Genomic DNA, 26,657 nt, shown 5'->3' with positions numbered 1-26,657 from the left:
AATTCCTCTTTGATGGTTGTCTTCTCGTATTTCTACTTCCTTGTCATTTATTGATTTTTAGTGGATTTTAATGCCTTGAATGTAAATCTAAACCCTGTTCAAAAATTTGCTAACTTTGTTCTTTAATCATAAAGATTTATAGCCAATTAATTTTTTCTTTAAGATTTCTGCCACTTATGTTTTTATTTAAGAAATCTTTCTATACCTTTTCATCTTCAGACTATATTTGCTAATATTTTCTTATAATAAGTATACAACTTTTTGCTTTCACTTTTAGGTGCCCAAGCCATCTTGAATAAGTTTAATATTTGAGATGAGTAGGGACCCATTTTTTACTTGCTTCCCATGGAAATTGTTCCAATTTTATTTATTGATTACTCTGTCCTTTACTTACCTGTCTGAAGTGCATTCAAATCTAACACATAACAATTTCCACATGTGTATGTCTCCTCTGGCTGATTTGTCTGTTTTTAATATTAATTATTATATCTGTATAACAAAATTTTCATACACACTACCACAAATTTATATATTTTAATAGCTCCCAATATCATTCATCTTTAGTATTGCTGTGAATGTTTCGCTTTTCTAAATGTTAATTTTAAAAGCAGGTCTTAATTTCCCACAAAAAAACCCTGCTGGGAATTTGTTATTGCATTGATTTTTATCCTTAATTTAAGGAGAATCAACATCTTCACAATAATATCTCCATAAACATTATCTCTCTATTTATTTGGGTCTAGTTCTATGCTTTTCTATATAGTTTCAGAATTTTTCTCTATGCCTTCATTGTACCTTTTGTTAAGAGTTTTTTGAGACCTTTTTGTTTGTTGTTTCTGATTTGGCTCTTTTTTGTTTTAATACATTTTATAAGACATAGCTAATGAGCTACCACACTATAGTTTTTATACACACTTCTTAAAATCTAACAGTATCAATAGCTCACATTCCTTCCCTTTTCTGAGTCTACCATTTCTTTATGAATATATTTTGCCTATGTTTTTCTTAAAACTGTTTCTTTTATGGAGGTTTCCAAGTTTGTTGTCACAAAAATGTTCAGAAAATATTTCTGAAATATTTATAACTTAGTCCCTGATTTTTATCTATTTATTTGTGCATACTCTCCTTTCCATTCATCAAACTGGGTATAGACTCTCTGCTTTGTTAGTTTTTGACAGAGCCTTCATTGTTTTTGTCTCTTCTGTTTCTATAGAACTAAATTTCTATTTGATTTAAGAATAATTTTAACTTCCTTACATTTTCTCATCTCCTTCTTTGGCCATACTGGGCTTTGCTTCTAATTTTCACATGATATGCCAATTTCATTAACTTTTATTTATTCTCACATGAATTATTTACAGCTGTGAATTTCCTTCTAAGGTACAACATTAATCGTATCCTACAAGGTATGCTAAGCAGTGCTTCTATTGACCTTTAACTCTAAAGACTTTATATTTTCGTCTTTAATATATAACTTACTTAATAGAGCATTTCTGTTGTCTAAACATTTGGATTTTTAGGGCAGCTGTCATCGTCAATTTCTAATTCTACAGTATTAGGTCCTGAGAATATGATTAGCATGATATAGATCCCTTGCGAAAACTCCTCTTTCCCCAGCAGCTATTTTAATACCTTTATTTTGGACTATGCATACACACACACACACACACACACACACACACACAAACACACACACACGAACACACACACACACACACACACACTCTCTCTCTCTCTCTCTCTCTTACATTTCCCTGGTTAATATGTTACCAGGAAACAAAATCAAATTCTTTCTTTTCAACTAGATTCTAATCTAACTGATATTTTTATTTTGATCCTGGATTCTCTTATATAAGCCATGTGAAATTTTTTACACAATTGTGTAGAGAGTAAATCATATTTAAATGAGAATCTTGTTGAAAATGGATGATTCTTATATATATATTTAATTTAGGTCAAAGCTATATTAACAATCTATTGCTAAAGTTTTTTTTATTCTTTATTATCTGCCTCTGGAAACCAAACTGCACTTTTTTGTCTTTCCTTAACCTTGATGACTCATCAGCCTGACTGAGTAAACCGCTGATGTTCCTGACTGCAGGTTCTTTACCCCCAACTCACCCTCAACCTTTCTAGTACTCTGCCCAAACACAAGTGCTGCCTTCTGAGGAGGCAGAACATCAGAGGGGATTGGGGGTGACTGACAGCTTCCATGTGGTGGGCTAGGGGAGAGAAAAGCATGCCAATCACAATGTTTATCAACATGGTGGTTTTTTCCACTGGCTTTCAATTTCTCCCTAAATATTCCTTCTTCAGAAATTGGGACTATTCTAAAGGAATCTTGGAAAGTAAGAGGATAATAAGGAATAATGTTGAGCCAAGTAACTAAGCCTCCATACCCCTGGAAGCCACGGCTTTGCCAATCCTCTAACTCCAGCTACTTTCTGAATTCCTTGCTTTCCGGTTTCTGAAAGTCAGAGGCTGGCATTGGAGATGGTGTAATATAGAATGAAACACGCTGTACTCCAGCTCATTGTTTTGTCACAGATGAGTGGGAGAAACTGGGGTTGAAGAAGCTCTTGCTCTGGTGTGGCCTGTTCTAGTCCAGGGGCTTCAAGTGAGAGATTTTTTCAAAGAGCAACACGAACAGTCTGAGCCACAGCACTTGTGGTTAAGTGGTCTGGCTTTTTCAAAGTAAAAAAAGCACTTACACTATCTGCTTTTTAAGTTCTACCTGTCCATTCTGTAATGCTCTGTGCCTCCTTCCCTGGACCAAGGTTACATTTATAAAAGTTAGTCTAGGATTTCTGAGAACTTCTCTTCTTGTGACTCAAAATTAAGGTTTTCCTTGAAATTTGCCATCTGGTTTTCTTCCTATTGTCAAGGACAGGAGAAAGCGACTGTATCTCTCGCCCACATGGCCTCGGTGATTCAAAGGAAAAGAGGCAGGAACATTCAATTCTTTGGTGACCCTCAAGATTTCTGAGCTCTCACCTTGAATTGTTTCTCTAGCTTTGTTTTGCCCGTTGGTCCAGCAATGAGCAGTGCATTGACGTAGGCGTGAATGTGACTATCAGGCACCTCCGTTTCTTTACTGAGGATGGCCTCAACCAGTGCATCGTGAATGAAGACATACTGCTCCTGGAAAAACAATGACACTATAGAGCATGAAGTCACGTTTTCCTTGTACGTATCAAGGTACAAAAGGTGTATCTTCCATTGACAGACAAAAAGTTCCACAAAATGAGGGGGAAAACCCACAAAGGATAGTCTATTAGACATGGCCCGCAGGCAGATCCAGAAAAGCAGTGGCCAAGAGAGAACACAGCTCCTCTCACCCCTTGGCTCTTGGTTTGTTGTGCACTGACATTTTGGGAAGGAGAAGGAAGCAAGATTTAGGGAGCAAAACAATGCTCTCTCTGCCCACCTTTCCAACCTGAGACCCTCTTCCACAGTTTATAAGAGCATGTTCCTGACTTTTACACTTTTCTTAGGTCTTCCCCTCCTGTCCATTCAAATTCTCCTTTTAGTCAGTCACCTATAATTAGGTATAACTGTCTGTACGATTTCTAAGAGTTAATTTTTATTTCATAATTGGGACTTTTTCCTGGTTTTACCTGACTTGAGAAAATGAGCTTCAGTTTGGTTTGATATTAAAACCCACCCAGCCTTCTATCTATGGCTCTTATACTGAGTTCCTCACATTCAATTCAAATTCATTTTTTCATTTAGAATGTGGAACATAAAGATAGGCACTTTGGAGTCTCCATGGTGGCACAGGGGTTAAAGACAGTGCTATCAAGCTATTGACAACCACTGCAGCACAATTTTGATGCCTGGCTGCCCAGCGAGAACCCACACGGCGTAGCAGACCTCTCCTGTCTTGCCTGCTGCTTCCCTCAGCAGTGTATTTCAGTCAATCTGCCTGTTCTGTTCCCCACTCTGTCTCTGGTGGATCCTCTCACCCCTCTGCACCTTTGGCTTACATGCCAGTTCTTGTATGCATAAATAAATAAATCTTTTTTTAAAAAAAGGTAGGCAATTTGTCCCATGTCATAGAAATTATGTACAATAAATGATATGACATGTACAAGAAATTATGTACAATAAATGATATGTACAATAAATGATATCTATAATAAATGATTACATTTCTAAACAGGAATGTAATTTGAGCTTAATTTGTAATTTTAAATAGGAACATGAATCCATTCCTTCACAATATGCAGGAAAAACGCGAGGATCTTGTTAGCGGTGATTGATGTTGATCAACTTACTTACACTTTTTTGGTATTTTCAGACACCAGGATCACTTTAAAGATACTTTCCAATTGGTCACGAAATATATAACACTTACCTGATCCATCCAGAACTTAAAGACAATTATCTGGTGTGATAAGTTAAATTTTGTCACCCAAAAGATATGCCAAAGCCCTAAGTAGCTCAAAGTGTGACCTTACTTGTAAATAAGGTGGCTGCATATGCAATCAGCCACCCTGAAGTTGTGACTGGTGTCCTATTAGAAAAGGGAACTTTGGACGGAGACCAGAGAGTAGACTGCAGCATGAAGACGGGGGCAGATCTTGGAGTCATGTTGCTGCATCCGAGGAACACACGGGGCTGCCAGAAAATGGAAGAGACGAGGAAGGATCCTCCCTTGGGGGGTTTACAGAGACCATGGTCCTGCCAACACTTTGACTTTGGCCTTCTGTCTTCCAGAACCACAACACAATAAAGTCTGTTGTTGTAAGCCACCCAGTTTATAGAACTTTATATTGTCAGCCCTCTGAGACTAAAAAACCCCGTAATACAAACTCTGGTGTATTTATTTATTTTTAAAAAGATTTGTTTATTTATATATGCAAGAACTGGGGTGTAGGCCAGAAGTGTATGGGGTGAGAGGATTCACCAGACACAGAGTGGGGAGCAGAACAGGCAGATCTACTGAAATACACTGCTGAGGGGAGCAGCAGGCATGACAGGAGAGGCCTGCTGCGCCATGTGGGTCAGCTCCCTGGCCAGGGATCGAACTCATGCCACAGTGGCTGGTGATAGCTTGGTAGCGCTGTGTCTTTAACCCCTGCACCAACAGGGAGGCCCCCAAACTCTGGTGTATTTAATCTTAGCATTTTAGTGACTTTTCCAACATTTAAATAAATAGAAATAGAATTAACATTTTATCATACCTCTGTTTGCACCAAATAATTCCTTTGTGAGCGGATATGTTTTAAGAAGCCGAATATGTTGACAGTGCCTTCATGCTGAATTTGCTGCAGCATGCTGTCTAACACAATGTAGGTGCCCGTTCTGCCAACGCCGGCACTGAAGAGAACACACAGAACTAGCTCAAAATCGGGCATCAAATACATTTGAAGATCAGCAGCTATGGGCTATCTTGAAAATTAAAATCATTTCTTCTCCAAGCAAATCAGCTACATCACAAATAATTTAGTGATCCAAAGCTATAAGCAGGTTAGTAATTAAGTATACTACTTCAAATAGCAAATAAAAAGGAAAGCTTTTTATTTATAATTAATTGATTTATAATTATTGATAGTTTTATTTATAATTATTGATAAAGGAAAATCTCCAACAGAAGTAGGTTGTTTTTCAGTTGTGGCAACACAACAGTTGTGTCAACTGTTTTATTTGTGCCAATAGCTTTCCTTTTTATTTGCTGTTTCCTTTTTTATTTGTTGGCACAAATAAAACAGTTGACACAACTGTTGTGTTGCCACAACTGAAAAACAACCTACTTCTGTTGGAGATTTTGCTCTATCAATAATTATATTTATCATGATTATATAGCATACAATGGAAATATGTAGCAGAACACAACAAATAAGCATTTCATCTGAGAAAAATGAAAGCATCCGATTCACCAAACTCTGAAGAGCAAAGGACCCCGGGTCTGTATTGCCAGGTAGACGTGTTTGTAAAGGTTTCCACATTAAAGGGGGAAAGAATTTGATAAAGTGTTCAGTTGAAAATATCATTTCAGTGAGGTTGTGAAGAATAAAGCCGAACTTCAGTCATTTCTAAAGGGCCATTATCTCTCGACTTCTTCAAAGCCGCTATTGGAGAGATAGAATTCATAGACAGGGATTTCTTTTCAAATGCTCCTACAAGTAGGAAGTGCTAGAGTGGAAAGTTAGCACCTGCTCTGCACAATAGCCCGTCCTTCTCCATTTGCTAAGAAACAATCCCTGACCTTCAGAGCTATTTTCCTTGTAGCTTCCCATTTTCCTCAGCTTATCGTCAGGCTCACGGATGAAAAAACTCAACACAGGTCTCTCAAACTTTGTCTAAGATCACTCCTGAGATAGGTAATTAGAATGTGTCAGATAAGTTGTATATCAAAGGATAACACTGTCTTGTGTAAAACACAGGCACTGCTTGGACAACAATACTGCACAAAGAAATGAATTTGATTTCTGAGGTCATAAAGCTTGATAGTGTCAGCACTCAGTAAATGTTAACTGCTATTTTTATTTTAACTGAAAAATACAAGATTAAAATCTTTACTGTATTTTTTTTTCCTTGAACTATCATTATTTATTCATCTGTTCTATCTTGGAAATTAACACTCTGGAGCAATGACAAATTGCTAACACATTCAATATGATACAGTATTAGAAAGAACTCATGCAAACGAGAAAGGAATTTTGGTTCCAAACCGCTTACAAACAATTTAGATGTATTTATCAAATTCTCACACTGCATTGTGATTTCTTTAATATAAACTTGATATAATAATGCTACATTAGATTATTAACTCCTAGGCATGAGCTCATGTCTTAAGCATTTATTCCTGGACATTTGTGGTAATAAAAGGTTGTTAAATGACAAAACATCATTCTGCCTCACACAGTTAATAAGCTGAAAGCCAATTCAACAATCAAATCAGATAATACACATCGTGAAGATACCTGGTCCTTTGAAATATTCAGTAATCAAATTCTATGGCTGTCACACTTATTTCCAAATTATCGATGTTTGTGAAAGTGGGTAATAATTTCAACCCCCTCAGTGTGTGAGAGCATTCCCATTTTGGCAAAACCTCTGCTCCACTGGTTTCCTTTTTCTGAAATCCTTCGGTTTGGAAGCCCGTCTCTGAGACTCACCTGCAGTGGACAACAACAGGCCCCACCGCATGGCGCTTGGCATAGGATGCCTTTCTCACGAAGGTCAGCACTGGCAGCGAGTATTCGGGCACCCCCATGTCAGGCCACTGGGTGTAGTGGTACTGTGTGATCACACGCCCACTCGCTCTTCCTTTCTGGGAACCCTGGAAGAATCCAGACAGCAAGAACACACACAAACATGCATGAATACACACACATGCGTGAGTGCACACACCCACACTTGGGGTCTTTGGATACATAGCTTGATGTTGGTGGTGTAGGATATGCCAAGAAAGTACAGCATCATTTGTGATGGTTAATTGTATGTGTCAACTGGACTACATTCTGGTGACCAGTGGTTTGGTTGAACAGCCTTCATACCAGATGTTACTGTTAAGGTATGTGTTAGATGTGATTGATATTTAAACCATAAGAATCTGAGTCAAACAGATTATGCTCTATAATGTGAGTAGGCCTCAATCTACTAATTGAAAGCCTTAAGGGCAAAGACAGTTTTCCTGAAGAACATTGGAATTCTCTTAAAGACTGTAACACAGAAACCCTGCATGAGTTTCAGTTGCTTTCCTGATGAATTTGGACATATGATTGCAAGATCAACTCTTATTTGACTATCCAGGCTGTTGGATACTACAGATTCTAGACTTGTAGTGTTCACAAACACTTAAGTCAATTCCTTAAAATTTATCTCTGGCTGTCAACATCCTCCCCCAACACTCCCCAACCATATATGTGTATATCTTCCATTAGTATTGTTTCTCCAGAGAATCCTGACAAACACACCATTGTATTTTTCTGTATTTTCATTTTCTTATGTCAATCTCTGCTATTTTTAGTTGGAAGGGCTATTCTCACATGGGCCCCATACATTACATCTACTGCTATCACAACATGACCAATCTGGGTCCTAAGCATTTGAAAACTTAGAAGAGACATTTAGGATTGAGTGTAGTTGTAGTGAGAACTCATACTTCTTTTTAGATATATATATATATATTTTACTCTGGGTTATACGACCCAATCATTTAAAAAAGGACTAGCTGTATTATTGAACTGATGATGTCCATCCTTTGTTGACTCACCTTTTTTACCTTTGTGTTTCTGAGGGTAAAATTCCTTACAGTATAATAAGCAAGCATCTGAACACTCTTTTGAGTGACCAGAAAGTTCCCATACTCTTCACTACCATCAGCAGGCCAGTACTGGTCACATTTTCTCTGCAAAAGAGAAAGTAAAGTTGCTACTTCCATATTTCAAATAGAGTTGTCTGAAATCAGTAAAGGTCTGAGACAGTGACAGGAATGAACTCTTTCACTCTTCTAATTTTTTTTTTCTTAGTAATTGCAAATTAGCTGTAGAGGATACCACACACCAACCCATTCTCCCATCCATCCATTTATCCACCCTTCCATGCACATATTCATAGAACTGAATGAGATTTGAAATGATCTGGTCCAATCCTCCCCCTTTCAGATAAGGAGAGTGAGGCGAGATGCAGTGTGTCATTATAGACCCAGCATAAGAATTCAGTTCCTGTGAATTAAAATCTATTTCATTTTATAGTGTTTCTCAATGAGTTCCATTTACTTGTTCCATTACAGTATGAAGAGTACATTTCCATTACAGTATGAAGAGTACATTTAAATAGCAGATAGCTTTTTACCTATAATTTTAGCTATTCCCTTTAAGGGCCATACTTCCTTGAAAATAATCCTGATTTGCTGCTTCCTCATGCTGAATCTATTAAAAGTAATTTAAAACATTTATAAACATTCTTTTGGGGATGTCACACAGATTACCTACATACCCTTCCTTTCTCTACCAGGTTTGTAATCATGACGATAACCTCCACGTTATGCTCCCATATCATTCTCCAGAAATCTTCAGCTGTGGATTTCAGTGGACCTTGAGCAGCAATGTAAGCTTTTGGTCTGTTGTAACCCTGAAGAAATAAATGACAGGCATTGCTTACTAACTGGTTTGTTTGCCATTTTTAATTATATTAAGGTTGGTACTTTTTTCCTATAAACTTGCCAAGCTGGAGAAACTTGATAGTACTAGCAAAGATAGAAACATTTTTTTTTCCCTGGGGGAAAAAAAAAAGAGTTCTTTTTTTAACTGAGCTCTGTAGAAATTCAATTGACACAGTGAAAATGCACTAAGTTAGTGGGCTACAGCACCCAGAAAGATCCAAGAAATTCCACAAAGCTGGGTATCCTGAGGTGTTCCCAAGACTACAAAGACTGATAACTGCTTTAGTAATCAAATGTTTGCTTTTCAGTCAATACCACCTCAGAAACTTTCCAGTCAGGATTTACAAATCATTTGTATATATACATCATTGTGGTAGGAGCTAAGAGGCATTCAAAATAAGCACTTGTACAGCCCTTTATTTAAGGAGATAAAAAAAAGTCTATCTATCTATCTGTCTGTCTGTCTGTCTATCTATCTATCTACGTACTTATCTATCTATGTATCTATCACCTATCCATCCATTCATCCATCCTTTATACATTGAACAAGTATTTCCAGTCTGTTCTCTGTCACTGTTTATTTCTATTTTCTATTATCTATCATAAAACATGTGTTAAGCATCAGGGCATCATAAATATACAGTGATAAATTTGTTGTCTAATATAACATTCATAAACATTTAATCAAAACATACATACATCAACATAATTGGCATTGATGTAATCAGTCAGTTTGCCATCTTTTTCAGCAAGTTGGGCAAGCTTAACCCTACTATGATCATCTGTAATAAAAAAAAAATTCATGATAGCAGGGACAGCATTTTAGCATAATGTTTATTTACAGTTATAACATAATTTATCAAATACAATTAAAATCAATGCAGAAACATTTATGTTAGTAGGCATTTGAGGTATACAGAGCTGTCAAAGGTAAAGATCAATATGATAATGTTTTCCTGATGTGGAAGGTGAGAAGAAAGCAATGCACAGGTGTCAACACAGGTGCAAAGGACAACATGGCTATGAAGGCAGAGACTGCACTGGGTGGAGACTGGAGCTGTGAACAGTGGTGAGTCAGATAAAACCTCTAAACTGGAGACTGATGCAGGAAGAGGAAGCAGAGAAGAAAGCAGAAGAATTTTGGGTGAAGGCTGCAGCAAACAGCTCTTTCAAGGGACGTACCTCAAGGAGGTTCTCTGTCTAGGGAGACAGGCAACAGCTGCCCAAGTTAAAAGGGGGTGCACTCTGCGCCATCAATTAAAAAGGGGTGAAAACTATGGTGATCTATACAGGGTGGACTGTGGTAATTCAAATATATTGAAATAAGAAATTTGGATTCACTTCAATTCTACAGAGAAGCTATATTTATTTGGAGGGACTATATAGTTTGAAAGAAAAGTGTTCCCTGGAAGGAGTTTCACTGGGAAGACTATTCTTTTCAAGGATGAAGAAGTGAATGCAGACCCAACCATTACAAGTCAAAGAGATATTCTGGAATAGTAACTCCTCTGTGACCGCTGCAGCTCACAAAGGCTCAGGGAGTGTCTGCAGAGATAGATGGGTGACTGAGGAAAGATGGGTTTGGACGCCAGATGAACTGATTTTTATATCTCACATCTAATATTTTGACTTATTTTTTTGAAATCATAATTTATTCTTTTAATTGTGGTAACATTAGGATTCTCTCCATCAGGAATCACCACTGTAGGGTGCCCACCACCAAATCATCTACAGTTCACCTCCTTAGCCCATTGTGCTTCTTCCTCAATTCGTTCCTATGCCTCCCCCACTCACTTTCCCCTTTGGATGCTTCCATTCCATTGTCAGTTTTCAAGGTCACGCTTTTAAGGTTGTCTTTCTCTGGTCCTTAATTTGATTTCTCAATATTCTCTTATTAGTGACACCATCCAGCATTTTTCTTTCTCCTTCTAACGTGTTTCACTTAGCATTGTCTCTCCCAACTCATCCATGTTACTGCAAAAAGCATGACTTTTCTGATTGCTGAGTAGTATTCCATTGTATATAAATACAACATTTTCAAAGGGTACCGCTATTGAATAAATTTTCTAGGTTGTTTTCTTCCATCTCTAAAATAACACTGTCAGTACCTATCTTGGCAAGCTTGAAGTAAGGATTTTACAGTGCCAGATACACAGTCATTCAAGAACTATTCATCTCCATCCCTCTCTCGATTACCTGCTGTGTGATTCCCCATTCAGCCTATAGAAGAAATAGTCTAACAGCAACTTCTAAGAAGCACCTGAGTTTTTTGAGCAGTCAGGATACTTGCTTCAATTGAGGAAGACAAATATGAAGCAGAGACTGTTACTGAAATAAAAGATTTTTTGGAAGGAAAAGCATTCTCTATGCTGATTATTTAAGAAAACATGATGCAAAAGGGAGGAGGAGAGGGCAGTTTCTTTGGTTTCCAAAACTATAGTGGAACCAGAATTTAAATAACCACTCTGGCAACTCCATGTTCCGTGAATCTAGGGAGACCCACGGGATAGAGAAGGAAGGATGGAAATAGAAGTTTGGGCAGGGGGACGACGAAGGTGAATTTTAGGCAATGAAATGGAATATAAAAGAATTTGAAGGAAAATTAAAAATAAAACAGATGTGAACAGGAGGTTCTGTATAAGAAGATGGAAAAGGTTGGTAATTCATAGGATTAAATAGGTAAATCTGCACTAAAGAAGTCACTTGACTGAGGAGAAAAAAGAGAAAACAGTTAAGATAAGTAAGGGAAAGAAGGAATAAAATGAGAGAATAAACTAAACCTTTATAAGAGCCTAGGAACAAGGGCAAGAGAGGGAAGAAAAGAGTAAACACGGGGGAGTGGGTGGAAGGATAAAGGAAATATTATCTGGTTATAACTTCACGTGAAAATTGGTACATCTCAAGTGGAAATAAGACCACAGAATAAAAACAGTAACAGAGGGCCTCCCCGGTGGCGCAGTGGTTGCGCGCTGGGTTGCGAAGCTGCCCGCAGCCTCTGCAGCGCCGGTTCAATCCCCGGCTGCTCCCCGGCCACCGGAGGAAGGTCCCACATGGCGCGCAGACCTCTCCTGCGGCCCGCTGCTCCCCTCAGCAGTGTACCTCGGTCCTTCTGCCTGCTCTGCTCCCTGCTCTGGCTCTGGTGAATTCTCTCACCCTCCTGCACTTCTGACTGTACCCAGTGCTTGTATAAATAAATAAATAAATAAATAAATCTTTTAAAAAAACCCAAAAAACCAGTAACAGACACTGTAAGAACAGATTTATTGTTCATAGAGCCTGAAGAAAGAACTGGATTAAAATTTGAGTTTGTTTTGTTTAAAAGAAATGGATGTCATAAATTGCAGAATTTATTTAAGTCGAGTGAAAAAAGACCTTATCAAGATCCTATAACAGCCACATTCAGGCACACCATGTGAAGCCTTCAGGACTTCATTTATTTATTTTTTTTTCAGTTTATTTATTTATGCATAGAGGAGCTGGGGTACAGGCCACAGGTGCGGGGTGGGGAAGGGGGTGAGAGGATTCACCAGAGACAGAGTGAGGAGCAGAACAGGAAGATTTACTGAAATACACTGCTGAGGGGAACAGTGGGAGAGACAGGAGAGGTCTGTTGTGTATGTGGGTCATCTCCCTGGGAGGGATCGAACTTGTGCTGCAGTGGTGGCCCATAGCTTCATAATGCAGAGACTTAACCCCTTGCGTCACCAGGGAGGCCCCCTTCAGGACTTCATATAAAAGCACAGTAACAGTAATAACAAGAGTCAGACCTGATTTAAGGATACACTTACAGGCAACGATGTTTATGTATCTGTTCTTGTGCTTATTGTCTGGGTGGTTGGAGCTGTCTGCTGTGATACCTAAGTCAACAGTACAGCTCTGTACTTCCTGTAAAGAAATTGTATGGAGACTATTTTAACATGAAGCCTTTAAAGCAAAGTTCGTCAAAATATAATGAGAATGACAAACAAAATAATTTATCCCATACAAATTTTTTACATGTTACAACTATGTCTTGGCTAAAAGAAAATGCAGTGAAATAATGCCTTACCTGGTAAAACTCTTTCAGTGTCTAATGAGGGAATGAATGCCAAAAAAGTAAAGAAATCAAATTCCACAGCACACGACAAATGAGAAAAAAAAGCGTTCATATTAGGTTTACAATGGAAAACTATGATCATGCAATAAATACATTTGTCAAATACTAACAAAACAAGAATGTTTCAAACAGTTGCATGCAAATCAAAACGTCTAACAATTTGGAACCTTAAAATTATGTAAAAGGAAAAGTCCTTTAAAAAGGGAACAGTGACAACATAATAATGAATTTTTAAAATGCAGATGAGAAAAGCATATTTGATAACATATTTTGTCATAATGTTTGAATTTACTAATATCCAAATATAATTTTATTTGTCTACTACAGCACTATTTGAAACTATGAATTAGTGATATATACATATATATTTTTTTGAGTAATTTTGAAGAGTAAACAGTTTCCTATTAGGTTGCACTGATTTCGGGTTGTCAAAGTATTAAAAATCTAGTAAAATTTTTATTAAATATACTATGTGATTTTGAAACAAAATTTAGTGTTACTGTCTACTTATTTAATTAGTAGACTACTTTTTGCTATATACATCAATACGTACAGAAAAATTATTCTCTAGTTCTTTTAAAATTAATTAAAATGCTTTTCAAGATGTTTTCTATCTAAATATATTAGCTTGGAATTTATGATTACTTAGTCTTAAGATAACAATAAGAAAGCCTTATACTTTTTGGGAAAGTAAATAACCCAGACACCACTCTGATTCATAAGCAAATGGCCCAGCCTCTCTCCAAGTAAGTTTTTAGGGTCTCTTTTGCAGCAACACATACAGACTCTAGATTTAAAGACAAGTCAATACATGAATCACTCAAAAGGTATATATTATTATCAAGTATTAAGCTAATTATTAAGTTAATGAAAAGTTCTGAATCAGATTATGAGTTAAAAATCAATGAAATTAAGAAAACATACCTTTTGAGTAAAATGTGAAGTTATTTTATTAATTTAATTATTATGAATGGTTTAATAATTTTCAAAATGATTTTATATTTGTCAAATCTATAAATCTGCCTTTGGGCAATATGCCATCAATAACTTTTATTATAAATTACATATTTTTCCTTATAGTTTTTAACATTTGGAAGATTAGACACACCCTTGAATTTTCTCCCTCTTTCAATTTTGATTGTTTCATGTGAGCCTGATAGTATCTGTGAGTTAGCATTTTACCACCTGATAATAACGAGCTTATGGCAAAAAAAAAGGTTGATATTTTAAGTATGTAATTCTTCATATAATTTCATGTTATATAGTCATTACCTCATACTTCTTTCTTATTCAATGAAGCTATGACTAAGATTTTTTTTAAGATAAAATATATTGGTTTTATATTATTTTTCATTTAACAAAGCATGACATTTTCTTTCTACTTCATTTGATTTCTTAAGGCTTCCCAGTCTACACCATTTTCCTTTCCTAAGTTTGTTCTACTTGGTGTGACTTTTGGGAAGGAATTTTGGGGTGTAATGGGAACTGGGGAATACCCTCTGCAAAGAGGGAGGTCCATAGAACACTGGGAGTGGGGGCTTGTTGGGAAGAAAAAGGCAGAAAAGCAACGTGACCTTAGAGGGGAACACAAAAAGGAGAGTAAGTATCTCTGTTCTGCAGGAATGAAAAGGGGCATGCCTTTAAAATCAATATCAGAGATTAGGATTGTTGCCCTGCTATTTATTAGTTATTAATAAATTTCAATGGTATTTGATTTTATCAATAATATAAATAGAAATAAAAAACAAATAACTTCCCAAGTTGGGTGAAGGTTGTAAGTAGAAGAACTTAGTGGAAAGACTGGCATATTAGGGAATCCTCAGTAACAGTAACTTTTACTTTGGGAGTTTATTATTATTAATTCTGGGCTTATGACTCCTTATTTTGAAAAATCTGCTTAATTGTTAGTTAGTGGATGACAAATTTTCAGTAAATTTCCCTGCCCCCTTTACAAAAGAGCATTTTAATATAATACTTAAAGAAAATTTAAGCATAAGTTATTTTAAAGAACATTTAAATATTATTTTAAAGAATATTTAAATATTAAGTAACAAAGAGAGCTAAAAGATTTTTCACTGATTGTAAAGTCAAATTCTTTTTAAAAGAAATGCATATTTTATTAAGAAGATGGGCTTTTACCTTGTATAATAAAAGGACTATCTAAATGCTTCTGTATTTATATTGGTATAATACTTACAATTAAGAAGTTTATATATAATTTGACTAAAAATCATGAAATTTAGTGGGTTCAATATAATTCATATAATTTAGAAGATGAAAAAGAATCAGTGCTACTAATTCAGATTTAAAATAAAAATGAATACTGGAGATCTACATTTCATGTGAGAGAATTATTACTGTTTCTGATTTTTCCACTAGTGCAAATTTTTAAAATGGACATATATATTTAGATAACTTTCTAAAAACATGATAACCAGGACACATCTCCTAAACACATAGTATTCACTTCACTAGAAGTGAAAATTATTTCAAGGCTTTAGGCCAAGAAATAACCTATTATTTAATAATTTAAATTTGCTATTTTCTACATTATTTGAAATAGACATATTAAAATCATACCTCAAATTCTTCAGTAAACCCACTACTTGCATGTAAGTCTGCAACATGCTTTGGAAAGTGCTTTATTGGAATTGCTCCAATATCATCTAAGTGAATAAAAAAATTAGGTTGGAAAGGATAATTCAACAGAAATGAAAGTGCCTCTCATTTATAAAGACTTAAAAGTGTCTTTCTAAACAACTTCAGAGTTCAATTATTCCTATCCAAGCTCAATCTTATAATTCAATAAAACAATAAGCAATGATTACTAATTTTCTCTGTATTTACTATCAATAAACCCCTGCATTTTAGAAATCTAATTCCATCAGGACTCTCTTTTCCTTTCATACTGTAAAGAGAAAATAATTAATTTTCACATTAATTGTTAAATACCACAGGAATCTCACTTCTTACCAAGGAACTGCATCTCTTGATAGATAACACTTTTTTTACTTTAACTCTATAGATAACATTCTTCAACTTTAATGAGCGAGAAAGGCATGTAAAATCTGGGGGTGGGGGGAAAAGCAGAAATAGTATCTTTTCAATTTTACCATGGACTAAATATAATACAATTTCAGTTTTATAAAATTGTACAGTTTAATATCTTATAGCAGATGTTTATATTTGATAATATCGTTCTGTTTTTATAAATAAGACATTTATATTCAGACTATTCATTAAGCATAATGTCAAAAACCTTTGGGACTCTTAATCTTTAAAAATTCAAGAATTCTAACTTGAAAATATGCTATGTAAACAAAGTCACTGGATCTGTTAATTAATTGAGAAGGGGCCAAATTACTTTAACTGATTCTGTCCCTCCCTTCCCTGAAAGACTTTCTTAGATTAAACATATTTCTAGTTCACAGTATGCAATTTCACAAGTGATTTCTCTGACAAGGAAACATCAAACACATTTCACTAGAAACAGTTATTTACATCAACAGATGTTCAGGCATCTAGACCACTTAATATTTTTAAGCTTCAGTTACCAAGAATTGGTTGATTTAAAAAAAAAAAAGAATCCATCTGTTCTCTCTCTTGATGAGTGTACCTGAATGCTAAAATTGAATTAGCCAGTTAGGCTTAAGAAACACTAGACAAAGGTGTAATTCCACCTTCACACCTACAAAAGGATCTTGCCTGGAAGTATCTTTCATAATTTGTCACATCTACATAAATAATTTGTCACATCTACATCATTAATTCTGGTAAATGTCCTTCAAACCCAGTGATAGCAGCCTGCACAGCTAACCTCCTTTTTACAAGCGGACTAACTACTTTTTGTTCAAAGTCAGATATTTTGGTAATTTCTTTTATGAACTGGTCTGTAAATTAGTGAGAGTAGCCTATCTTTTTATTTTCTGATTTTATGTGAAAATGTGCATCCTCAGGTGATCGAGAGTATATCTTTGAGAGCACAGCTGGTCAAAATGAGGGGATGCCTTTGACTATTCTTCTGAGAAGTAAAATGGAAATATTGGATTTCCTGGATGAAGTTCTGATACTAGACTATTTTGTTCATTGTTAATAAATAACTATGTTGGATTTGGGGTAACATCATGTTTAATTTGTATACTCAGGCTGACAGGTATGCAGAAGAGGTCTGTTAGAAAATGAAAGGAATCGGGCCTCCCCGGTGGCGCAGCGGTTGAGCGCTGGGTTGCGAAGCTGCCCGCGGCCTCTGCGGCGCTGGCTCGATCCCCGGCTGCTCCCCGGCCACCAGACGAGGGTCCCACATGGCGCGCAGACCTCTCCTGCCGCCCGCTGCTCCCCTCAGCAGTGTACTTCGGTCCCTCTGCCTGCTCTGCTCCCCGCTCTGGCTCTGGTGAACTCTCTCACCCTCCCGCACTTCTGACTGTACCCAGTGCTTGTATAAATAAATAAATAAATAAACATGCCTTTATTAAAAAAAAAAAAAAAAAGAAAATGAAAGGAATCAAAATGTAACAGATAACTGACAGCTGTCAGTCTCAAAATTGTGATATGTTAATGAAAAATTGTACTGTACTAAAATAAATGTATTTTACTTAATGTAAAATAGAAAAGAATAAATCAGTGGTGGTTAAAGACAAAGAGTTGCTAGGGGAAAGAGAAAAACAATCCTAATTCCTTTGCCTATTGGAAATTATAAAGGAAATGATTCTCTCTCTTTTTTTTAATCATAAGATTTAAGAAAATAACATTGTATAGAATTTGGGCCTCTAGCAATAATAGGTGGAATATCAGACAATTAAAAATGATCATGTAGATGAAATTTTCCTACTGTTTTCCCTGGTTTGGTGGTTCTCAATGTCCTTGTCTCATCTTCTCTCCTCTAATACCTTCCATAATTCACATGTTTCTAGAGAGTTCCTTTCTGTTACTTTTTTTCATTCTGAAATGTTACAAAATGTTAACTAAGATAATCAACTAATCAACATTTAAGACTTTTCAGGTAACTATACTTTTGTGCTCATATTTTTCTTATACTCCCACTATTTTATAGTTTTGTTTTTTTTTCCTAATAGAGTCAACAAATCTTTTCTTATATAAAATCAGATGACTGGAAAAAAAACAAACTTCATCCTTCTTTTATTTTCTCCTACCCATACTTACCACATTTGTTTTGTAGGTTTTCACTTAAGTATTTGAAATGACTGAAATCTTTATTCTTAACTCTTATTTTATTGCTATACATGTTTCTGTTCTCTGACATATTACATTTCAACAATTTTACCTCATTTTTCTTATAATCTATATAGTTAAGAATGTTCAAAATGAGTGAGGACAAGGTATGAGTCTGTGTGCCCAGCACATTATGGCCATAAATATTCTGGGAACACAAAAATTTACTAATCTATATTATTATAGTTGTTTACAAAGTATACCAGTAAGGAGGAATCTTTCAACATTGTGCTTTTCATTCAACATCTACCAGCTACTCACGCTCATACTTGAGCTATTACCTGAGATAGGAAAGATGGGAGTTGGAGGTGTGGATATTACTCGAGGGGATGTACTGTCCTCTAAATAAAAGTGTGCAGTTTGGAAGCATTTCCTGGAAGAGAGGAAAGCAATTGATATGAGTAGTGGCCAAGAATAATAAGACAACTTCTGAGCTGCTGAAATTTGTGACAGGAATTTTCAGGTATAAAACATAAAATCAAAATCCATTTCACAAAACACAAGGTATTAAGGAACTTTATCTCAGGCTTTCAAAATTATTTCAGTTGTACTTGTATCAGATGCAGAAGAGGGAGCAGATTACAGACATGCTGCAAGCAGACATGGCATTTGAATTTGGAGTTGGTACCAAATAGTACTTTGCTGAGACACAGCACCCCAATACCTAGTTACTCTTCACTGTGGCTGTTTCAAGCGAGTCCTGCTAACATAGACAGGACCACGGTAGGGAAAAAGGCATTTCCGAAGCTATTTTCACTAAGCAGGTACATGACCATGCCCTCCTGAGTATAATCAACTGCTAACAAAATGTGGAAGCTTTGACCATGGAGGAATGAAATTCCATAGTGGTTAACACGTTGATGAAAAAAGAAGTTAGCTTTAGACCATTAGTATTTGCAGTGATGACAGAACATAAGTGAGGAAATAATGAGCATATAACCAAAAACAGGGGTGATTTTCTTTCCAACAGATGCTAGCCTTGTTGATGAGGGTTTTGGGAATGAATATATTTGGAATCAACGGCAACTATGACCTACAATGTCACCTGAATCTATTTTCACTCAAATAATAAGAGTAACATCTGGTAAGAGCACATTACAAACTCCTGAGAAGAGCAAAGAACCAACTGCTGCTAAACTCAGGCAAGCCATCCTTAATTACAAAAATTTAGATAATTAAAACTGCTAATGACACTCTTTGATATGGGTCATTGAATTTATTTGAAATTTCACTCACGAGTGGTTAAGTTTATGGAAATATCTATTTGAGTGAAAATGCCAATCTCATTTTTCATTGAAAATATTCAAGCTACAAGGTATTTATCCTTACGAGTTTTAACATAATATTTGTTCTTCTGTGACACATTGAAATGATGATATTTTTCAGGAATCACTTGCCTGCATAAGATTTTTAAATGGCTTCCCACTGGAGTTAGAATGGTAACTACTTTGGCAAGGGCTAGCAGACCTTCCAAGACCTCAATGAATCTCTTCCTCACCTTCTATACTCCTGCCCACATTGGTCCTCTCTCCCCAGTAGAGGCTGAGTCAGTATCATCTCACGGTTTTGGCCCCAGCCCCTTCCCAATCCTGCCTGTTATGTTTTTTTTGCATTAAATGCCACTTCCTTTCCTTGACCACACTAGCTAAAAGTACCAGCCTACCCACCAAGTCACAATTCTTTGCTTTTTGTTTGCCCTGTGGCCACCAAATCCCCCATAGCCTATCACCACAGTCCATTGTGCTTCTTCAAGACTTTTTACTTTAAAGATTTTCATTAGTTGGTGGTTAGGTCGATTTTGCCATGTATTTGCTTTGTGCTTAAATCTTCATTTTTTTTAGAAAAAATATGGGGTCATATCCTTGTGTGTAAACACAGCTCTTAATACGGTGCATTAGTACAATAGATAGGTTGAGTGATTAAATGGATTTCCAGTTGAAACTAAGTATCTCCAATCATAAGTTATTCAGGCATATCCTAAGCTCTCTTGCCTACCTGAGCTTCAAATGTGATAGCTTAAAATTTCAAAACATTGGTGAGGGACGCGTGGAATATATATATATAGCTAGAGAAAGATGGATGGATAGGAAAGAAGGAAGGAAGGAAGATGTGGCTGAGAGACTAGGAAGACAGCATCATCCAATAGAATAGAAAAAGGCAAATTAAAGCACATCGGCATTCAAGTTTAATATGTTGCTAATGTTTATTGTTATATCTGAGTAAATATCAACTCTTTTCTTTATAGCTGTGTAATCAAATATCTGTTGACTTAAGGAATAAATGTCTAACAATGTGTCTTGCATTAGCAAGCAGCAAAAGAGCCTTCAAAGTCATATCAGACAGCTTATGAAGTGGAAAAATTTAAATTAAAATAGTACAAGATAAATTCTGGATGAAGCTCATATGTATATTACTTAGACATATTTTATTATTCAGTCTTACTTGGGATTTGACGTTCTACTAAAAAGGCATAGTACTACTGGGAGGCCTCCATTCTGGGTTGTAACTACCTTCTGGGATGCACAAATTTGAATTTAAATCAAGAGAGATTCATATTGCTTTTCATCCCGACTCCGCCTGCCAAAACAATTGTCTATGGAAAGATCATTTCTATACTGGTTGTGGAGGAGTGTTCCTTTGTTGAATACATCTTTGGTATATTTTAAGTTCTAACTCTTAAAAATGCTCTCAAAGATTCCTTTTGTTTTCTTTAAAAAGAACTTTTTGGAAATCTCTTAATGAAGTAATTTTGCGTCTTAGAAACTTATAGTTGACTCATATAAATTATACCTTAAAACATCTGGAAAATAATTCCAAGGCATATTATTTAACGTATGACAAGATTTAATATCTATAGTCCATCTGTTCTGTATAAGCAGCGAATGTCTGCACGTTTGTGTGTTAAGTGTTGATAACTACGTCTCCTGCTAATTATCACTCAGCCAAGAAGAAAAAAGTGATGACTGTTTTAAACTTGTAGATATAGGTCCTATCAATCAATGTTAATCTGATTATTTAATTTACACCTTTTCATCTCAGTAAGTATTTAGAATTAAAAGCTAGATATGTGTAATTATTATTCCTTTTTAAGAACCTTACACAAATATGAAACAATATTTATCTTTCTGCTTCGATCACGAAAACCCTAAAGAAGATTTGACTGCAATCCTAAAGACGATCCAGTGAGCCTCATTCCAAATGATAAAAAGAGGAAATGAATCCCTAGGTTGGTAAATGACAGGCCCAAGGCCACAAGGAAAATGCCAGGCAGAATGGTGAAAGGGTTCCAGATTTTATCACATCAAATTTGTTCAGTCTTCCAGCTGTAACGTGCTTTCTCTCAAGGTTTACACAAAACATAGGGGACCACTTTGAGTCAGATAAATTAGACAAAAGAAAGGATTTATTATACTACTTTGACAATTTTTTTCTCCTAATTAGGTTATAAAAAATTTAAATACATAAGTTTGGAAAAAACTCTTAAGGACCATGTTACTGTTAGGACTTACTGGGTCAGCATTTGATTTTCAATCCTTTCCCACAGTCTGTAGCTTCCACAAAGCTCTAAATTGTTTTCACCTTGGTTAATGAAATCATATTGTTTACAAATGTGTCTGCACTGGCATTTGAATAAGCCACACAAACCTTGAAGCCACACAACAATTTCAGGTTGGGGATTCAACAAATAATATCCTTAGTGTATTACCCTTCTGAAGAGTTACATTTTTCCAGTGAATTAACTTCAAATAGATGTGAGTAGGACAGGTATGTTAAATTTTGAAATGGATAAGGGTGATAAATTTTATCAGAGCATTTGATAAATATAAAACATTTGATAGATATAAAATTTGCCAATAAAACCATCAGCGTGCTCCAATTTTAAAGTAAGGCACTCTGTATTCAATGTACAAAGAATATTATTTGTGAGAAAAGAGAAACATTTTATTGTTGAAGCTTAGATTAATATTTTTCAATAGGAATTTTATCTCTTTCTCCTCATAGTACAGATGGGATGACACATTAGCAGATGATACATACCAATCCATATTTTAATTTTCCATAAAATAACAAATCATAAATAAGTTGAACATAGACTTGAAATATTATGACAGAGATGAAAAGATTCATTCTAATAGTTTCAATCCTATAACTTAAATCATCTGATACCTCTATTGAAACTCTATTCTAACACTATTTTTGTAGTTAGTCCTACTTTCCATCTTGTTTAAAAATTTTTTAACCCCCATTCCCATCAGTTTTAAAAATTGGTTTGACAAGGAGAGTCAGATTAATAAAAACAAGTAATCTGAACAAAGATGATTTCAGTGTTAATAAGTCATTTGACCACCAAGCTCCACTGCGAAAAGGAAAAAAAGCAATATGAATTCTTATTGAACAAACATTTATGTAATACGTACTATGTTTATGGTGCTTTTCTGAGCTTGGAATCTTCTGGCATTTATATGAATAAAAAGACTCACTGGCATTTATATGAATGAGTGATGAAAGCAGCTTTGGTTTGCATTCTGTTATGGACAAAATAGCCTCCTAACCCATACAGGATAACAAAAGCAATATCTGTTCCCCATATTCTGCAGTCTACTCTGTTTTGTAAAGGAAGTCAAATATAAAATACAGTTGGTCATGAAAGCATTCTACCCTAGCCAACCAAAGTCCAACCACAAGCCACTCCATGCTTCCGATTGCCTCTCTCACACTTAACTTCCTCCTGCTCCCTGGTCTTTCTGCCCACTGTGCTTCTCCCTGGAATGTCATTTCTAGCTCCATGTTCTGAATATTATCCAGTTCAAGCCCTACATTTTACATTTACCCTGCCTGTCCTAGTCTATCAAGATCCCTTATTGTCTGACCACTCTTGGCAGAGATTTCGGTTGCCACGTGTATATTTTCATACAATATTTTATGAGAAATATTACTTCTAGAGAAATATTTACTTCTGTGTTTTTTTCATGGGAAATTCTCCCTCCTCAATAAGCATGAATTTCTTGATGCACTATTCTCAGTCATTTGTTGATTGATTAATTCAATTTTTGATTTGCTCCCACATAAGTTAACTTAATACTAGACCTTTGGGGATCCATCAATAAACAGTGAATACTTATGAATAAAATGAAGGAGTATATTTTGGGATAATACATAAAGAGTGATGATACAAACTTATAGGAAGATGTTGCTAAATAAAGTGTTTAATTATAGATCTGAAGAAAATTCTCTTTTAAAACAAAAGTCAAAAGTAGTAAACTATGTCATTTTTTAGTTTACAGGACATATTTATAAGAGCTGCGCTGACTTACACTATGTCCCAAGTAAGCTACTATTTTGCCATGTGTTGTTCTGCTTGGTAGAGGACGAGATGCTTATGGTGGGTTCAAATTTAATGTCCTTTAAAGGTTTAATAATTTATTGATCAGAGTGAAGCTGTATTTCATCATTAAGGAAAATTATAATGGAGTGTAAAATCCCATGCATATTAATATAGACATTAGCTTGTTTTCTAGTTATATTCACATTTTAATTGCTTGACTTTTACTTTCGTAGGTTATCATTCTGTTATTAGTATGCAGTTGATGTGTGCCTTAAACGAAATCCACAGCTAAACAAGAGTATTTTTTCACTATTTCAAAAAAGATAGCGTCCTAAATAAAAACTTTTGAAATTATAACAGCTGGAGCATTTAAACTGAGATGCTTAGATTTATGTTAAATGTTATGATAATGTTTAAATGCTAATTAGATTAATATGACAGCACAACTGTCAAAACATCGTATTAAATATTAATTGAAGCCAAAGTTCCTTCATTTTACTTTTAGTTGTTTGATTGAAGGATGAAGAACAATCTAATCTTTTATTGTTATGTCTTTGGATTCACAAATTCACCTTTTTCATAGTTACCTTTTTTATAGATAAATTAATGGTCGCTAACAAGTCAAAGACAATTTGGACATATGTTGAAAAGTCATTTCAGATTAATAACAGGCAAAATCTGAGCTCTATGAAATACATTTCCAGTACAAACATTCAACTTACCTCCAGTAGATGAGAATACCCACAAGAACCACTAGACAGATAAAAGTCAGGGCTGACACGATCACAAGGGGTATAACTGCCTTCTTCTCCGACTCCAGCCCCTCAGCTAGACCAATACGAGACTCATGGCTACTATTACTGGCCTCTGTAGTCAGAGAAAATTGAGAAAGTTGATATTTAAGTTTAAGGAAAAATAATATTTTTTAACCAAAGAGCTGCAGCCTTCATTGCTGTCACTTACCTTTAAAATGTTGAATCCACATTCCAGGGGCACAAGGATGGTTTAACATCCGAAAATCAATCAACGTTATCCAACACATCAACAAAAAGAAATATAAAAACCATATGATAATATCAATAGATGCTGAGAAAGCTTTCGACAAAGTGCAACACCCATTCATGATAAAAGCCCTTGAAATTCTTGGGATACAAGGAACATACCTCAACATCATAAAGGCCATCTATGACAAGCCAACAGCCAGTATCATTCTCAATGGTGAAAAGCTGAAAGCAATTCCATTAAGATCTGGAACAAGACAAGGATGTCCACTCTCACCACTGCTTTTCAATATAATACTGGAAGTCCTAGCCAGGGCAATAAGACAAGAGAAAGACATCCAAGGAATCCAAATAGGAAAAGAAGAAGTCAAACTATCACTATTTGCAGATGATATGATATTATACATAGAGAACCCCAAAAACTCCACAGAAAAGCTAATTCAACTCATCAATCAGTTCAGTAAAGTGGCAGGATACAAAATCAACACGCAAAAGTCAGTAGCCTTCCTATACACAAACAATAAATCTGAAGAAGAAGAAATCAAAAAAACCATCCCTTTTGTTATTGAAACAAAAAAAATCAAATATTTGGGAATCAATCTAACAAAAGAGGTAAAGGACCTATACAAAGAAAACTATAAAACACTGTTAAAAGAAATAGAAGAAGACACAAAGAAATGGAGAGACATCCCCTGCTCGTGGATTGGAAGAATAAACATTATTAAAATGGCCATCCTTCCAAAAGCAATATACAGATTCAACGCTATTCCAATCAAAATTTCAATGTCATTCTTCAAAGAAATAGAACAATTATTGATGAAATTCATATGGAATCACAAAAAACCCCGAATAGCCAAAGCTCTCCTGAAAAAAAAAGAAGGGAATGGAGGCATTACACTCCCAGACTTCAAACTCTACTACAAAGCCATAATCATCAAAACTGCATGGTATTGGAACAAGAACAGACATACAGACCAATGGAATCGAATAGAAAATCCAGAAATAAACCCACAGATTTATGGTCAACTAATCTTTGACAAAGGAGCAAAGACTATGTATTGGAGCAAAGAAAGTTTGTTCAATAAATGGTGCTGGGAAAACTGGGTCGCTACATGCAAAAGAATGAAGCTTGACCACTACCTCACACCATACACAAAAATCAACTCAAAATGGATTAAAGAACTAGACATAAGACCTGAAACCATAAAATATATAGAAGGAAATATAGGCGAAACACTACGTGATTTGCACATCAAAGACATCTTTACAAACACATCACCCAAAGCAGTGATAGTGAAGGCAAAGATAAACAGCTGGGACTACATCAAATTAAAGAGCTTCTGCACAGCAAAAGAGACAATAACAAAAACAAAGAGAAACCCCACCAACTGGGAGAACATTTTTGCACCCAACACTAATGATAAAGGACTGATCACAAAAATCTGCAAAGAGCTGATGAGACTCAACAACAACAAAGAAAATAATCCAGTCAAAAAATGGGCAGAAGAGCTAAAAAGAAACTTCTCTCAAGAGGAAATGCAAATGGCCAACAGGCATATGAAAAAATGTTCAACATCACTTGCCATCAGGGAAATGCAAATCAAAACTACCATGAGATACCATCTCACACCAGTGAGAATGGCACATATTGAAAAAAACTAGCAACAACAAATGCTGGCGAGGGTGTGGAGAAAAAAGGAACTCTTCTACACTGTTGGTGGGAGTGCAAACTGGTCCAACCACTGTGGAAAGCTGTGTGGAGATTTCTGGACCTACTAAACATAGAGCTTCCATATGATCCAGCAATTCCACTCCTAGGTATTTACCCAAAGGACACAGAAACATCAATTCCAAAGAGCACCTGCACCCCTATGTTTATAGCAGCACTGT

At 35.7% G+C, this 26,657-nt stretch overlaps 1 protein-coding gene across 2 annotated transcripts in view; it reads right to left on the bottom strand.

Moving 5' to 3' along the window:
• Positions 1-26,657, bottom strand: part of PTPRZ1 (protein tyrosine phosphatase receptor type Z1) — a 146,032-nt gene that overhangs the window by 8,855 nt on the left and 110,520 nt on the right. For both annotated transcript variants that reach the window (XM_037512300.2, XM_054692598.1), the window contains exons 13-23: positions 24,489-24,633; positions 18,722-18,813; positions 15,792-15,877; positions 13,164-13,184; positions 12,904-13,000; positions 9,815-9,897; positions 8,950-9,084; positions 8,225-8,359; positions 7,125-7,288; positions 5,187-5,322; positions 2,995-3,141 (exon numbers count right to left, since the gene is read on the bottom strand). In XM_037512300.2, coding sequence (XP_037368197.1) covers positions 2,995-3,141; positions 5,187-5,322; positions 7,125-7,288; positions 8,225-8,359; positions 8,950-9,084; positions 9,815-9,897; positions 12,904-13,000; positions 13,164-13,184; positions 15,792-15,877; positions 18,722-18,813; positions 24,489-24,633 — 1,241 coding nt within the window. The remainder of the gene's footprint in view (positions 1-2,994; positions 3,142-5,186; positions 5,323-7,124; positions 7,289-8,224; positions 8,360-8,949; positions 9,085-9,814; positions 9,898-12,903; positions 13,001-13,163; positions 13,185-15,791; positions 15,878-18,721; positions 18,814-24,488; positions 24,634-26,657) is intronic.

Source organism: Talpa occidentalis, unplaced genomic scaffold (assembly GCF_014898055.3).
Source record: "Talpa occidentalis isolate TD23 unplaced genomic scaffold, MPIMG_talOcc4v2.1, whole genome shotgun sequence".
Lineage (NCBI taxonomy): Eukaryota > Metazoa > Chordata > Mammalia > Eulipotyphla > Talpidae > Talpa > Talpa occidentalis.
The sequence above is the reverse complement of the archived record's forward strand: the minus strand, read 5'-3'. Positions and strand labels throughout refer to the sequence as shown.